Here is a 17,980-nt window from a genome sequence, read left to right on the forward strand (position 1 = left end):
TAACTTGATCTAACTTCTCCTACCAGTCTTTCCCTCTCTGTGTTCCTGAGCATACTCTGATATTCCCCTTGCCTAGAATGCTTTCCTCTCCCTTGATACTTAATTATTATTCCTCAAAATCTCATAACTTTTCAAGGCAGGCCTTCTCTCACATCCCCACTTTTCAGATTGTGGGTCTCCAGTTATCCCTATTATAAATGTTTATAGCGCTCTACACTTCTTAGTATCTCTTTTCCAAGTTGTACTAAGTTTTTGCATAATTATTTTTCTATTCCTCTTAGGATAGAGGCTTCAAGTAAGCAAAACTCTAATATTCACCACTATATCCTTAGAGTTTCATGATGTGCCTACAACATAATAGGCACTCAAAAAGTTCACTCATTAAATATTTATCGTATCATATTCAACAAATAATAGCCAACATTCATCTGGTACTTGTACTATGCACTGTCCTAAGCACTTTACATTTATTTATTTGTTAACCACATGCTACAGCCCATTAAAATAGATACTATTATTATTCTCATTACACAGATGAAGAAACTAGGGCACAGAGAAGTAACGTCTTACGTAACAAAGTAATATAACAGTGAGTGGTGGTACTGGAATATGAACCAAGGCAGTCTAGCTCCAGAGACCAAGCTTTTAATCACTGCTCTATATCCTTCATAAATATTGTGTCAATATATTTACTTTGTTAGAAAAATAATTGGACAACAGCTTGCCTCTATCCCTTTCACTTTCTTATGTCCTTGGTCTTGGTCTTTAATACCAATACAGGTAGATAATTAAGTTCTTTGAACATCCCTTCACATTGGTGGTACATGTTTTAGCTGGATGAGAACAGATTCTCATTAGCATGTAAATGCCAAAGGCAGAGTTCTGGAGAGCAGGTTTTGGTAAGGGTAAGGATATTAAAAGAGTGGGAGGTAGACCAAAAGGAAACAGTGCTATGAGGCTGGCACATCAAAGACATAGCTTTGCCTTGTCTAAGCCTATCTCTATAGAAGAAAGAGAAACTTTGACCATTTATTTATAACAGGCCCCATGGCTTAGCAAAAAAATTATGGAATTTAGAATCAATATGTCAATCAATAGAATTAAAATGTCTCCTTCATTCTCCCTCCTTTTCCCATCTTCCCCTCTCAATCTCTCTGTCCGTCTTCTTTGCCTCCCTCCCTCCTAGGCCCATCATATCACTTTCAGCAAATTGTTAAATGCATCCAAGCCTCAATTTTCTCACATTCATAATGGAAAATGTATGTCATAATGATAATAATTTCTCTCTTGGGGTTATTTTTCAAGGAAAAAATGAGATATGCAAGTGAAAGTGCTTGGTAAACTGTCAAGTTATATATACAAGAGCCAGTTGTGATTACAGTTTTGTTTTTTTTTTTTTTTTTTTCTTGTAGTCTTAGAGGAATTTGCTAAAGAGATCAGCATCAAAATGACCTACTTTTCACTGTTATTTCCCTTAAGGGCAGTGAACCTCTTCTTTTGTGAATCCACCCAGAGTGAAATCCCTGTCATATGCAATTGCCAAGTTCCATATTTATAAAGACATGCTAACAAAGTCCTGCCTAAAGAAAGGCTACATAGGGTTTGCTAACTTTGGTCTTGGAAGAATTGCATTACAGTGTATACATGTTCTCCTGTTCTTATGATTTGTTCCATAGATATTTTACCCAAGGTTAAAATAGCATGCCCTCTTGAAATGTTGCACTCTAACTTGAGTGTGCTTCATTTACCAAATATTATATATTTGGACATAATAACTCATGATGAAGAAAAAATATTCCTAACTCTAAGGGAAAAAATCACAACCAAGATCGCCAAATAAATAAATAGGCCAGTAGCCTCAAACTCATACCTTTGCATAAAGAGATGCCAATTCCTATATGTATGAAGCTATTTTACATTTTATCAAGTACTTACTGCACTATGGGAAGGAATCAAAGAATGGACTAAGTATGCTAACTTAAAGGCATGTAGAGCCATAGGAGCAACCCAAACATAAGACATCTGCAGGGCTAGAAGCTTGAGAATGAAGCTAAAAGTAAAGCTGAATGTAAAGAATCCAATTAAAACACACTTCTCATTTACAAAGATCAGAAGATTATGGGAGGAAGCTGAGAAGGCACCTAGCTTCACAGACTTACTATTTATAGAAGGAAAAGGGATTTCCAATATAATCACAGTGCAATGGACAATAGCACTCCTGAAGTGTCTTGTTCATTGCTGTAATCTGGCACCCACCCAGCAGCAGGCTTGGCACATAGTAGTTGCTCAGTGTACTTTTGCTGAATGAATGAACAAACAGCTTCCTTATACAATTCTCCATGTCTGAAAGGCACTGACCTGGTATGTCAGTTAGAATTTTGTGAAAAAACGATCCATCAGGTCAGGTCTATATTTTAGAAGTGGAAACCAACTATCTCTAACTTAAGACAAGTGTTAAGAATGCATTTTTCTGAAGTCATACAGTAAGAAGGACATTTTAGGATGTCATAGCCAACCTTACACATGCTTCCCTTCTCAGGGCCAAAGCAAAACTCTGTCAATGACCCAGCTGTCAAATACATGTCAATATATCATCAGGAAAGTGACCCAGGACCAGAGAAGTGGTGGGAAGGGGGGAGAAGTTCCTGACACGTGCCAGATCAAAGGCTTGGCGTATATTGATTCACTTAATTTTCACAGCTAGTTTAAACTGTCTTCCTGTTTTACAGGTGAAGAAATGGAAGCACAGTGGGCTACTTTTCTTGTGTAAGGGCACACTGCTATTAAATGGCACAGTTAACAGTTTATAAACAGCTGGGCAGACTCTAACGTGTTTCACTGAATTTTGAGTTAGTAAGAGCATCCTGGTCTATGTCACATTAAAACCAACATTTGTTGTTGTTTCTTAGCTATGTGAGATTTACTCAAACTCTGTTGATACCCATTGCTATAGCTAAAGAAAAGGAAAGGAAATGTGTTTTTGGAAATTCTGCTCTTGTTTTTTTAAACTGGGCTTCCCCTAGATGGTAGTATCTGTTGAAAGCCTACATGGATAACCAGAAAGACAGAAAAGTGCACAAATCACAAGTGTAGAAATCAGTGAGTTCTTATAAAGTGAACATACCTATGTAACCAGTTCCCAGAACAAGAAATAGATCATTGCCAACCCTATAGAAAGCCCTTCAAGTCCCTGCTGGTCACTAAGCCCACAAGGTAACCAATATCTTGACTTCTATTAATTTAATTAGTTTTTGCCTCTTTGGAACTTTATGGAATTTGACCCATACTATTTTTTCATGTACTTTGTAATATTTGGTTTCCTTTGTTCCACATTTGTGTTTATGATATTCATTCCTGTTGCTGCATGTAACAGTTGGTCCAATTGATTTAACCACTAGAATAACTTTGCAAATAGTTACCACCTTCTCTAATAGAAAGGAAGTCCAATTATGTGAGGCCCATAAGGTTATGTACAGTTCTTTTCTATGTGCTTTCTGTGGATAAAAAGTATGGGTGACTTGACAGATAAGTTTCTGATATATAGAGATATGTTGGAATATCATATAGATGTAATTTGTAGGAAATTTATATTTGGGGTGTATTATGATGCTTTCAATTGCTAATCATGTGTAATTGGGGGCAGAGCACTGTTTTCTCTCAGTCTCAGTTTTCTCATCTGTATTACAAGCCATGAGACTTAAGGTTTCAAAGTTAAATGATGCCAGATACATAAAGGGCCCCTGTACCTACTTTTCCAAGAGATCAGTGTAGTCATAAGATTACGTTTCCCTGCACGGATTGCAGAGCCAGCTTTTAGGGCACCTGAGGTCTTTTAGCAGTGGGGCCGCTGATTTCATAACTGCTAAAATGTGTCCCCATGTTTTCTAACTATGAGTAACTAGCTATTTGTGGCCAGGCAGAGGTTTCTAATTACCCTTTCCTGTCACTCTTCTCTGGATCTCTCCCTCTTCCCAACAGGACTCTGCTAACTCACACACCTATTTCTACTAGATTTGCATTTAAAAAGCTGGGGAAATTGGTCTGTGAACCTAAGTATTAGATGAACTGCAAAATTACTGAAACAAAAACATGAAAAGGTCATTGACTGAAAATAAGAATATTGCTCAGTAGTTTGTACAATGCGATCCTATTTCTGTTATATACATATGTATGTTTACATACACACATAAACACATACATGACATGCACCAAGAAGTCAACAGTGGTGATCTCTGACTGCTAAAAATGTGAGATTTTTATCATTTGAATTGTTGGCTTCTCTGCAATTTTCTGTTTTTCTAAATGTGCCTGTATCCCATCTGTAATAATAAATGAGATATTTGCAAAATGTATATAATACTAAAAGGTTTACAGTCCGTTTTTGTGTCTGTTCCCTGATTCTACCTTTCCCATGAGAATAGGATATTTTTCTTATCCTCGTTTTAGAGATAAATAAATTTAGTCTTCGAGAATATAAGTAATTTACCGGAGGTTACTCTCTGAAGCAAGATGCAGGACAAGAACCATACCAGGTCTTCTGAGTAAATTCCCTGTGCTAAGGCCTGCATTAGGTAGATCAGAAAAGGGAAGTGGAGACTTGAGAAATAACAACATTTAGGAAAGCAGTTATGCAATCGTAAATGGAAGAGATCCGAGGGTAAGATGCAACTTTAAATGCAGAATTTTCAGGAATACGTGCATCTTTCAGTGCTAAACTGAATCCTCTATTTCATGGACCAAGATATAGTCTTATTAGGAATCTGGAGGGAACTATTTGCTCTAATAATTTAACCTCTGATTTCTTAGTTGATGCCTTCAGGTAAATAAGATAATCATCCTACTTCCGTATCTATCACACGAAGATGTTGCAAGGATTAACAAATAGTGTGCTGGGAGCTCCTTTGAGAAAAGAGCTATTTGAATGCCACATATCATTAGCAGGTTAATATTATAATTATTTATTCAATTTATCTTCCTGTTTCTCAGAGTCAAATGCAATACCCAGAGACTTATAGAAGGAAGAAAATCTTTCTTTGCCACTCTTGTTGGAATAAAAGAGGGAAAAAAGAGAGGAAGAGAAGGGAGGTCGTTTCTCCCTACTTCTTCCCTCTGGAAGTTTTTGAAAATGAAGTCCAACCGCGTGACCATCCATGGTCCCATGACCTACTCTTACGGCCTCTGAGATTTGTTTCTGTGGTGTTAAACATTGTTTCTTCTCAGGGACATCTTATGTAAGACAGGAACAGAGCCAGTTTCATGGGCATGTAACCTGTTGGGTTGCACAGGGCCCTATGCTCAGAAGGGTTCCATATTTGCCATCTTAAAACTTGTAATAATATTATATTTGAACTTGTGTTTTATAAGTGATGTCTGATGGAACAGTAGAGTATGTGCCAGTGGCTTGGAGCCTTGGCTCATGCACTTTCTCACTTCCTGTCACCTGCCTGTCTCCCTGGACAAGATCATCCTAACCATCCTCTCCTCTGCTCCCTGGTGCCCTAGGAATCGTCTAGCTTCCTTTTTCCCACCTGCACCTGTGACCACTGCTGTCCTCCATCCCCAGTCAGGGTACAGGCACAGGGAGGGTCTGAGTGAGCCATGTGTGCTTTGTAGCCTCAGGTGGGACATGGAAGCAGCTATCTCTGACCTGAGCTGGCATAGCTGTGGTAGACAGAGGCCAGGTCTTGATGGGAGTGAGCCTCTTGTCCACCCCTGTTTCAGGTACCCAGCATATCCCTGCTAAGAGGCTGCAGTACCCTTAGCAGTATGCTAAGACCCAAGGGGTTGTCTGCTGTGGGTAGGGTCTTAGAGACCATGAGAAGGGAGAAATACCTAACTTGACTTCCCCAGCTCTTGTGCCTGGTAGGGGCACAGCTCATCAGTCTGGTAGCTATCAGGAAGGAGGAGTGAGCTGCTGGTGAGCTATGTGTGTGCCCTCAGTCGTAAGTGGCAGGGCCTTCATGTTGCTGTGAGGGTCTGCACTCACCTCAGGGTATCCCAGTGCCTGAAATAATGCAATATTTAAACACACCAAACCTTTCATTGTGATAAGTGTACCATAATAATATAAGACATTAACAATGAGGAAATTAGAATGTGGGATATGTGGGAAGTCCCTGTGTTATCTTTGCAATTTTTTCTGTCAGTCTGAAAGTATTTTAAAATAAGTATATGAAGAAAAAAACACCATGACAAGTTGAAAGAGAATGCAGAAGAAAGGAAAAAACTTTATATTTTAGTATCTTTTATAGTAATTTTACTGCTTTTTGAACAAGGGGCCCTGCACTTTCACTTTGTACTGGGCCTTTCAAATTATGCAGCTGATTCTTACTGTAAAATCCCTTATTGAATATGCAATTCAGTTCTCTCCCTTTCTTTTCTTCCTCACACTCTTTCCTACTCCTCAATGCCAGGCCTTAGGATTTCTCCGATTGCCATTAATAATTCTCCTATGCATCTATCACCTACTAAGAACTGGCTATCATCCTAGGCACTTCACATACTTTATCTTATTTCATCCCTTTATAACTTTATGAGATAAATATTTTTATCCTTCTTCTACAGATGTACGAAATTGAGGTCTAGGACCACACAGTAAGTGATAGAAGAGAAAGTCAATATTCATGATTCTTACTCCAAATCTGGTGCTTTTTTTTCACAGTGCTACAGATGGACCATTCAGCCTTCAGGTGCCCAGGTATTTGTAGGCTGCTTAGGCAATTTGGTTTCCATTCCTCCAATTATTTGCTGAGTATCTCCTAGGTGCTAAAGCTACAAAGTTATAGCAGGGAGGCCAGTCCTGAGCTGCTCTGGTCACTTTCTTTAATTGCATTCATAGGTAGCAGGTGTTTAATATCCCCCTATTTAGTACACTCTGACCTCTGTGCCCCTGGCTTAGTTACCATGATAGGAAGACTATAAAGTGGACACAAAGTCTTGACTGTGGATTAAGAGTTTGGAAAGTGACACTCTAGCATAACTAACATTGCTTCAAAATGTATTAATTTTTGCTTCAACATTTTGATGGGTGATCTGAAGAAGAGAGACAATGGAGCAAGGACTCTTCATATCCATTATCTGTTCACCCACATCTCACGCTGTACCAACTCTAGAAGTACATGCATGCTTGTTCCATACAGTAGACAATGAATGAGCTCACTGGTATATCTTTGAAGAGTCCTTCTTTTTTAGTACTTCTGTGGGTATAATTACTCTATGTATTTCCTTGGTCAAGCTTGAGTAGAAATCAGATCCCTTTTTTCCTCTTCATGAAGGAGAAATGTGATGTATCATCTTGCAGTCATTTTGCATATCAGCAGATTCAAAAGGCTAGGAGCAAGCTGCTTTCTCCCCACCGTCCTGGTGAATGTCTGATATTAGTTACAGAGAACCACAGGTTGTGATGTGGAAGACACGAAGGTAGTAAATCCCCAGCAGCTGGGAAGTCATCGGACTTTTTCCCTTATTAGAGGCAGGGAGGGTTCTGTCTCTTCAGAAAAAGCTTCCTTGGAAGAAGTGCTCTTCTGGAAACAAACAGAGGAGGCAAGGGGGTGTTTTGGACACACTAGAGAGTAAGTCAGAGAATCTTCGTGTTGAGGCAGCATTGCAAAATTGAAGAGGAAGAAAGGAAGGAAGGTATGTGTAAGTCTGACTTGAAATGAGTTTTATTAAAAACACCTCAATTCTTGTCTGCACATTTTTGAAGAGTGTGAAAAAAAATGGAGGAAGTTACCTCCCGTGGTTTTGTGGCTTTTTAAGTATGACATACAGGATATTGAATTTAACCCCTGTTTATCCTGAAGTGTATGAATATTTCTGGGATAAACAAAGCAACTATTCTTTGAAATATGCGTCTGTGGCCAAGTGATTCCAGTTACTTGGAATCACAGTTCTGTTGATTCTCTTTTCTGCTTCAAGTATTTGCGCACCACAGACATAAGATTATTCATACGATAATTTTTAAAAACTATGTGGTCTTGCTAGAATTTCTGTATAAATATATGTCTTTTAATTATGGCAGGAATGTTATATTAGAACTCTATATGAGATTTTACATTTTATTAGTGCCTATTGTGTGTTTGTATTTCAGAAAGCTTGGTAGATAGAGTTCATGCTGTTTCTCTCAAAAACAGTCCTGTATGCAGGAGAGTCCGACAGCTTTTTACAACTCTCTGTAGCTTCATTAATTCATCTAGCATCTATAAAGTTAATTCAGTGTTTATTAAGACTGATTTCTTAAGCCAATAACCTGAAGTATTTTTTAGACTCACAAACTTTTAGATGTAAAATGACATGTTAAGGATATGTAAAAAGTTTTAATTAGCAAAAAAAAAAAAAAAATGTGGTCTTCACAACAATATTTTTTGTATGGACCTCCAACAATATTTCCAGAAAGTCTAGAGTCTTAGGGCAGCAAATCAGAACCCCCAGCTTTAATCAAAATAAAAATCTGCAGTGTTCACATCTGGCTCCACCTGAAAGTCCGGTTCAGAATTTCCCTGTGATCCTGGCACTTGCAGAAGGGAAGTTTTAGCTTTGTTTAGTATAACAAGAGCTGCAGGACTCCCAGGCCAATAAACGTGTTCACGTAAGACTCCAGACAGCTTCTTTTAGACTGGAGTCTTATCAGGGAGACCTCATTTTCCCTCTAATTAAAGGGAAGATTTCAGGGAGAGAAAGGAATAGCCCATGCCTCTTACTTGTGCGAGTCAGTGTTCGCTGAATTAGAAGTTCTTCCAACATGAACACATTCCCCAGCATGAATGACTGCCTAGAATTTGAACGTAATCGTCAACCAGTTTTCGCCCAAATTTTGACTGTTTCATTTAGAAGAAAAGCAAAATGAGAAAAAGCTTTCCTCATTTCTCCTTGAGATGGCAAAACACTCAGAAATGACATCACATACCCTAAAGAACCCTGGGATGACTAAGGCAAAGAGAGCCTGAGAAAACTCTTTGCTGCTTCTGCCTTTAGTTTTAGGACACATTTATGCAGATGAGCTTATAAGAGACCGTTCCCGTTCCCTCCGCCTTCTTCCTCAGAGGAAGTTTCTTGGTAGATCACCGACACCTCATCCAGGCGGGGGGTTGGGGAGAAACTTGGCACCAGCCATCCCAGGCAGAGCACCACTGTGATTTGTTCTCCTGGTGGAGAGAGCTGGAAGGAAGGAGCCAGCGTGCAAATAATGAAGGAGCACGGGGGCACCTTCAGTAGCGCCGGAATCAGCGGTGGCAGCGGTGACTGTGCTATGGACAGCCTGCAGCCGCTTCAGCCTAACTACATGCCTGTGTGTTTGTTTGCAGAAGAATCTTATCAAAAATTAGCAATGGAAACGCTGGAGGAATTAGACTGGTGTTTAGACCAGCTAGAGACCATACAGACCTACCGCTCTGTCAGTGAGATGGCTTCTAACAAGGTAAGAGATGACCTTTTTATTCATTAAAGTGTGATCATGCAGGGAGCTCCAGCTCCCCTCACCTCTGTCTGCTGCAGAGTGTACCAGGGAACGCTACCAACCCTAAGAATGTGTTTCTTGCTTTGTCTAGAAGATTCTGTTCCAAAGTGTCACACTCTACTTGTGTCTTGATGCTACAGCAAAAGTTTAAAATCCTCAGTACACTTCAATTTCCAGAAGCCAAATTTCTCTCTTACCGATGCAATTTGGAATAGGTTTAAGGTGAGAGGTGTCTGTCTGTAAAGCTTCCAAATCAATATAAAATGGAAAGTGCTTTAAATTTTTTTTACAATTATCAGGAAACTAAAATCTGAGTGAATCTTGCTGCATTGCAATCAGGTGTCACATATTTATTTTTAGACAAGAAAGTAGTTTAACCTTCATATATCAATTGGAAAGAATGTTCTGCATTCAAGTTGGATAAATTCCCTCTAAGAAGAAGGACATCCTGGGATTTTCTAAGATTTCTTTTGTGATGCTTTCATGATCTAAGATAAAAAAGAAACAATGTGCTTTGTCTCCAAAACCAGAAGTTTTCTTTTGTTTAAGTTTGCTGATTTTCATAGTGAAATCATTTGAAATTGCTTCATGCATACTGCCCTCAAAATGGTTTTATTTACAATCCCTAGACAAAGCTTAATGTTGAAGGGCCTTAATTATCTATCATTGTATCATTTGTTTAATTAACACCTGGACTTAGAGTGCTAATTTATGTAGTGATAGTTGTTGCTTTTTGTTTGTATTTTTACCTTGGAGAATATTATATTAAATACATATTGTTATAAAGTTATACAAAGTTATATATGTGTGTGTACACAGGCACACACACACACATACACTTTGTTAAAAAGCCTTACACCATACCTTTATAAGTGCACATTTCAGAGTCCCAATCATTCTAGCCTGAGGTATCGTCTTGTTGTCTATGTTTCTGGGGCTGAGAAGAGATTTTGTTCCACACCTGCCAGCATGCCCTTTCCAGCCCTGAGGTGCACCAGTGAGTGTGTGTCCCTTCTCCAGTTTTCCTGGGGTAAAAGTACCACCTTTGGATCAAGGCTTGCTGGCTGCCGCTCAGAGGATCTGCGCAGAGGAAGCAGTGTGTCCTCAGGAGATCCTCAAGGAGGGGAGGGGGAACTCTTCCTACTTGGAACTCTTTGTTTATTGGTTAATGAAAGGGTGAAAATAAGTCCCTTTCTAAAATTTTAGTTTAGAGTTTAAGTTGGAAGGGAAAAAAAAGAAAAGAACACATTTGAGGATTAACTATTTATTGACTTTTCTCTGAAGGTCTCAATTGAAGGTTAAACTCAGGGATTTTCCAGGCTGGGGTAAAGCTCAACCAACTGCTTCCCTGTGAGGAGGGCTTTGCTGTGTGACTTCTCCAAATCACACTGGGACTCCATGTAGAAGGACTTCCACAAGGCTTGAGCCTACTTTGGAGCGTTAGCAGACACTCTGTTCCCTGTATTTTGTGATAATTGATGGCTATGCAAGATGTAGATCCAACATTTATGGGGTAGTTTTTCAATAGCTTTCACCATAGAGAATATGGCAAACTTCAGTAGTCACTAAAATATGCTAACTAGAGTCACCAAGATAAAGCAGACAATTAACTCCAAGAAGAGAAAAAGAGTACCCCCTGAGAGACTACAAGTTGCCATTAATTTTCATTTTGAGTGTCAATATGCTGTAGTATTCTAATCCCATTCATGCCTAGAGTGCTGGAAATAGACATTGTCTGTCTTGCAAATTTATTAAAAACAATCTTATTCAGCATAGTAGTTAGTAAGGCTCTGAGACCAGGCACTCTGTAGATACGGGTGAGGATTCCAAACCCTCAGGCTTCCGCTCCTCCTTTATGGTGTTGTGTGCAGGAAGCAATGAAAGTTGAATAGAGCTAACCCTAACAAAAGGGCTAACCTTCAATGCTGACACAGTTAGCTTAAGTAGAAAGCATGCAGCCTCAGTCATTTTCTAGATCTACAGTGGAAAGATTGTCAGGCAAAGCAATTATTTAGTGCATGAATGATGCCCAACTGACAGGTAAGAATAAATTTTTAAAATATCTCTTTTTACTACCTTTTAAAAGATTATTGATTATTCAGATAATTGTCTCAGGTTGAACTTAAGCATAACATGCACCATGACACGTATGATATAAGGCAATGAGGCCAGGGTGTGGTGGCTCACACCTGTAACCACAGCACTTTGGGAGATTGAGGCAGCACTTTGGGATTGCTTGAGCTCAGGAGTTCGAGATAATGCAATGCAAACATTTTTGTGACCACCAGAAAGAAATTGATCTGCACCCGTTCTTTGGGAACTGAATTATCCGTGGCAAAAAAAAAAAAAAAAAAAAAAAAAAATTATATTGCATATTCACTTTTCAATGTTGTTGAAATTATCTGAGATTTCCATCCAAGTTGAAGTTGACATTTTAAAACTTTATCCTGATCATCACTCCCATTACTATGTAGTCTTATTTGGCCATATTTTGCTTACCCTTATCAACTAAGGAGCCAGGGTAAAAGTCTCTGAGTTTAAGATCTGGAAGTGATGTGAAGACATGTTATAGAGGGCGTGTACCTATCAGCAGTATCCACTACATTTTTGCAAAAACTCTGTGTTCCTAGTTCTGTTTCAGCTAAGTGCCCATTAAGTTTTGTTTGCAATATCTGATCTTAAGAATGGTGATAGGTGAAATCGTGTAATGCTGAGGGGTATTTGGGAATTACATAAGTGCAGTCTACATGCCACTGGTAGAGAGTTAACTGTGTTTGGTGGAGGAAGACCAAGCATCTTTCATCTTTACTTCATCTAGGTAGGGTTGTGCTTTTTCAGTTTGTTTGTTTTCCTTAATCCTTTAAATTCTGAAGAAAACTGAGTGACTCAAATCTCCTAAAAGACTTTCTCAAATGTATTTCATAGCCCAGAGAGTTAGATGAGAAACATCGTCCTCTCTTTGGCCCAAATTTCTCTGATCCCTTAATGCTGGCCATGGTCCAAATGGAATTCCAGAATTTTAGAGAACGATGCTGCCAGGTACTTTAGTCTTGTAAATTATTTTCCTCCAAGAATTACTAGAAGATGGAATAAGTTCAGCAGAAGTTTTACAAGGCAATGGTATTGTTATTTAACATGAAAAGGATGGCTAGTGAACCTCCTGCCAGCTGCCCAAATTCGATTAGACATGTTAGAGCTAGCTGTTTTGCTTAACGATAGATTGCCTTCTTAGAATTGTTCATTAATTTTGTGTTTCAATTTTCATCACCTCCTGAATTAGAAGAATTGTCTTACACTTCAGCAAAATGCATCAGAGCATGAGTTCCTCAGTGGCAAAACAGTCAGATGTTTTGAAAACAGGATGCTTTGGCTCTCCATTATAAAAAGAGGAACGGAAAGAGAAACAGTATAGAAAGGAAGAAAGCAAATAGCCTCAGCAGGGTCCCCAGCCCAGCAACGGCATAAACAGTGACCTATCTTCCTGACCTTCACTGTGGCTCAGTTCCTGACCTCGTGTCACCAAAGCCAACCGACGTCATTAGAGGAGGATAGGAGGAATGGCGCAGCTGCTGTGAGGGTGACTAGAATTTCCTGTCTCCTTCCTGACAGACGCAGTCAGAAAAGTACAGGGTTGCAACAACAGTGGCTGAGGAAGGAGCAACCCAGAACAATCCCAGGGAGGCTAATTGTGACTGACGGGGAATGGGGAGGTGTTCCTTCCCTCATTGTACTGAGAAACCTAGTTTCTCACCTAGAATTTTCAGGTGAAAAACGTCAAAAGGGTCATTCTTACCCAGAATGCTAAATGTTTTTCAAAGGATGAACATGCTGTGGTATTCAGAAAGGAGCTATGTTCAAGCAACTAGTCACTGTCTTCACTTCCCCCACAAACGCCCTCCACTGTCCTTTTCGTTCTCCATTGGTTTTGCTCTGGGACTGTTTTATATGTAGTACAAAGGTTGGGTGCTGCTGGGTGAAAATGGATATTCTGTTGTTGAAAAGAGTGGCCCTGTGTATTAGTACTTTTTTTTGTTTAGAATGAAGTGTTAGGACCTAGCACTTGAGTAAATGTTTGCTAAGATAGAAATGGGAGATAGATGGTCCTTTTTCTCTTAAGGCATTGTGAAGTCGGCTACAGATAACCATCATGGGGAAGTGAGTCCTCCTGGCTATGCAGGCTTATTTTTCCAGTTCTTCGGGTGCAGCCATACTAGAGTACTAAACAGGGAGCACGAAGGCAACTAATTGCCAGTGCTCTTGGGTGTGCGGGATAAAGTCACACAATTCTACCAGGCCCCAAGCCAGCTGGGAATTAGGCTGCATGACACTGGATGGTGATCATGACAGGCTGATTGCCCTAATGAGGGGTAAACCATTTTGTATTTAACTGAATAATCAATAACTATGGAAAATGCCAGCTCCCGCAGAACTGATAGGAAATAGATCTTACTGGCCAGTGGATTCATGTTAGAGCTCCATAAGAGAGAAGGTAGACAGGTGTTCAGTCCTTGAAAGGAATATTCATGCCACTTTTGCCTAAAATGTAATGATATGATTGCAGCAGTGCCACCCTAGCATAAGATGGATCCTTTTCCTGGGCTCTGTGCTGTAATCAGAGGGCCTTAGCCTGGCCTTCCTTCTGCTGCCCTCCATCCCAGGAAGTGAGGAGTTGGCCGGGCCAAGGGAGCAGCTTTGCTCCCCTCTCTAAACTACATTTTGCATCTGCTGGACCCCCACATTCTCTGTCCAGATGGCTTTGAACCCACTTCCCAGCCATACAAGCCTCTTCCTGGAATGTGCTGCAGGCATACACACCCTTAGACCTAAGGAGTTTAACCAAGAGGCAGCAATGACAGGTGTGAAGACACTTGTGTAGAAGGAACTTAGGCAACCAGGTGGTGGTCCAGGGCTCACACCAGCTGCTCACAGGTCCCTGGAGATGGAAGGGCATGGGGAAAGAAGAGGGCCAACCCATATCCAAGGAGTTCAAGAATTTGAAATTCAACCTGACCTTCCAGGCTATTATGGAGGAATATCTGTCAAAGTACAAGTAAAGGAGATAGCTCAATGTATATCTTTGTATATTTAGACTTACGGTTTGTAGCCCCACGTGTGTTAGAGGTGAGCCTGGATTAGAGGGCAGAATAGAATTCTGGTAGCCAGGTGGGCACTCATACATTTTTTTTTGGTTCAAATTTTCTCTCTTTACTGCTCAGATTTATATAGACTAAATTATGGAGGGAGCAAAATAAAGTGAAGAGAGCTTGGAAATAAGCCATGAGTTTGAGTTCTAGCTCTGCCTTCCCTTAGGTATAGTATTATAGACAATAAAACTATTTAGAATCTTTCCATTTTCTCTTCTGTAAAACAAAATAGTTGGAAAAGACTCAGCTCTTCAGTTTATTGATTGAATAATATTAGTAAACAACAGAACTACCTTTACAGATGTATGCAGTCATTGTGCTAAGCTCTTTACCTCATTCTATAATCAATATTCACAGTAACCCTTTGAAATAGGTACTGTTATTATTCCTGCTTCACAGACGAGTAAAGTGAGGCATAGAAAGTTGAAATAACTTGCCTAAGGTAAATCATAGAGCCAGGAATCATACCCAGTTCATCTGACTTACTATCAATGATCCCAATGAGGCATATAAAGATAGAAAAAAGTTTAGAGTTATTTAGTAATTCTTCTAAGGGGATTTTGGATTGGTTGGTGGGTGATCTTGTTCTTTCAACTGTGGCAAGCATTAGGGAGGCCTGGTTCAAATTTATATTCTGTAGCTACCATACTCACAACCTCTAGGATAGCCATTAATTGCCCTAGGCTCAGTCTTCTTGCCTGGGAAGCAGTGTCTCCTAACATAGATAAGGGTAAAGAGCAATCACAATTATAGAAAATGGTTATAAAGTGCTCATAAAAATGCAAATAATGGTATTAAACTAATCCATTTCCTATTTCAGATCAATTTGCTAACTTGAAGATCTGTTTCTTAAAATTCTCCAACATGGCCTAAGATAAGATAATAAAGTTTCGTTCAAAGGACTATAGACTACCCCCAAATTCCCTTTTTCCCTGCTTCTCAAAATAAAAAGGGAAATAGAGATAAGCTATTCTTACTTTTTTAATTTATATTATCATTCAAATAATTGGGGCAATTTCATTTTATGCCACAACCTTTCCAAGGCATGGAACATGACCATAAAATAGAATTAATGCTTCAGTAATATGTAAGAGAAATTTTTGGAGGTAACATGTCCACTGTTTTTCTTGGGCTTTGTCTTCAAATAAAGATGAAAGAGAAGGTTAAGCTATTTATTCTTTGTCAATGTTTCAGTTACTCTTTCTATGACAAAATGGAGTTGTACTAGTGAGTATTAGTATTAGTGCAATTCAGTATTCCAAGTTCTAGTCTTCTCAAAACTTAGCAAATCACAGAGTTTGAAGGTTATTTGGTGCTTTGTAATAAGTTTGATTTGTAATCTGTTTTGTTTTATTTAAATAGTTCTTCATTGGTTTTAACAGAACCATTTCCCTTACTCAATGGCAATCCATTTGACCCAATCATTCTGCCTAACTCACTTGAAAGTCCCCAAGTGAGCAAGTCTCCAAAAAGCAAGCAGAAATGAAGTAAGAGGACATTGCCTTTGATTGCTTTACCTCTGGCTAGCTGACGAGAGAGCATAATAGTCTCAAAAAAAAATAATAGCTATGTTTAGATTGTCAAATGTAAATGTAGAACACTAGTCTTGAAAAATAGAATTCAACACATTAGCAGAATAAATGTTTGGTCTCTATTTTTAAAAAATAATTCTTTCTCATCTTTTTAAAACTTTTTTTTTTTTTTTTTTTTTTTAAATATGTCCCAGTCTAAAAGGCTCGTAGGTTCTATGCCATTGTTATCTATGAAAGAAAAACCAAGGGTGGAGCTTGCATTTGCATTTTCTTCCAAAACATTTTTCTTCTGAGTAAAAGTGTGCTCAACAAGTAGAGATAGATATCTGGAAACCAGGACTTACTAAACAAGAAGATGCCAGGGCAAATTTGTGCTGCAGTCAATAGGTTTCACGCTCTTGAAGGCACGGTGCCAGTTGTCAATGTGCTTTCCTGAGCATCCTTTCCCTCTAGCATTTTTCAGGGACCTACCAGCCCCTCTCTGTCTTGCGCACTTGTACGTGATGTTTCCCTCAAGTGGTGCCAAACTGTTTAGTCTCTTGGATATTTCACTGTAACTTCCTTTGTTTGATTGACTTTAAAGTAGCCAAGTGCTTCCACAAAGAAAGGACTGTTAAGTTATTTAGAAATGAAGAAGACAGTAAAATTCCTGTTTCTTTTGTTTCTGTTTTGGGAAGTGCCTGATAATTTTTTCTTCTTATGGAGTAGATTTTAAAGCTATAAATCATGCCATTCTGTTCATCGGTCACTTTTTTCCTTCTGCTAATTACTTGCAATTTTAAAATATATCACTTTTGAAATCTAGAGCCCCCAAAGATTGAAGTTTAGCAAATGTATTAAAATAAAATGTATCTTCATGGCTCAGTCACTTTCATCTTCTAATTTTTTTAGCTACTCAAAATAATTATAATTTTTAAATTAATTATTAAACACTTTACATGGCCGCCATCCCCTCACTTTTTGCTAACAGCGTAGTGCATAATGTTTTAACTTTAAGCAATTATAAAAATGAAATTTGAATACAGATACCAGGAAGTAAAAATGACTAAGCCAATTTTTAAATTTTAGATTTGGGACGAGAGGTATTGGCATTTGATATCTAAAAAGATAGATTTTAAGTAGTTGTTTTAGAAAGAAAATAGTAAAAAAAAAAATTATCATTAAATAAAAATATATTTCCAACTCAATTATATAGGCTATGCTAAAGCCAATCAGACAGGGCACAGTGAAGTATTAATTTGTCAACTATCTAATGTCTTTGGTCACTATTGATAATGAAATTTGATAAATCAAACCAAGAAAGATCTAAACATTTTCTTTCTAGTTATAGTTTTACGTGATTACATTAGACAAAGTCCTAGAACTTTAAGCCTAGAAGAGAGCCTTAAGTATTATTATCTATTTCTATTTGAAGTCATTTTATAGATGAGAAAATGAGGTAGCTTTTGCCACTAATAACAAGTGAGGATTAAAGTACCTAATGTACTCCAAATAATTTTGTAAAATATAAGGCACATTCTAAATGAAAAGTAATTTTATTATGGCATGGCTTCTCCAAAGTCTTAAGGTGAATTGGTGGGATTAAGGTATTAAAATATAGGTCTGATCATAAATCTGGCTTACTGTTCATCTTCAGCAAAAGGCTGGATATGTTTGAGAAAGACATGGGACATTCTGTCTTTTGTTTACATTGACTTTTAGACTTCTCATTCTTCATTTACACATCTTGTGTAAAAGGTACACATAAGTGTCTTAATAATTTCAAGTAAAGAACTAATTTAGTATGCCTGAAAATTAACTGATCAAAACATAGCAAGAACTAGTTGAAGTGAGTTACTTTAAATACCCCT

At 38.5% G+C, this 17,980-nt stretch overlaps 1 protein-coding gene across 5 annotated transcripts in view; it reads left to right on the plus strand.

Annotated features, from left to right (window-relative positions):
• The window catches only part of PDE4B (phosphodiesterase 4B), a 585,950-nt gene that overhangs the window by 534,912 nt on the left and 33,058 nt on the right, over positions 1–17,980 (plus strand). For 3 of the 5 annotated variants that reach the window (XM_050760551.1, XM_050760641.1, XM_050760693.1), the window contains one exon: positions 9,303–9,415. In XM_050760551.1, the coding sequence (XP_050616508.1) occupies positions 9,303–9,415 (113 nt within the window). Of the gene's footprint in view, positions 1–7,216; positions 7,636–8,236; positions 9,055–9,302; positions 9,416–17,980 lie in introns of those variants that run through there. The other 2 variants (XM_050760721.1, XM_050760783.1) reach the window with 2 other exon arrangements.

This window comes from Macaca thibetana, chromosome 1, assembly GCF_024542745.1.
Source record: "Macaca thibetana thibetana isolate TM-01 chromosome 1, ASM2454274v1, whole genome shotgun sequence".
Taxonomy (NCBI): Eukaryota; Metazoa; Chordata; class Mammalia; order Primates; family Cercopithecidae; genus Macaca; species Macaca thibetana.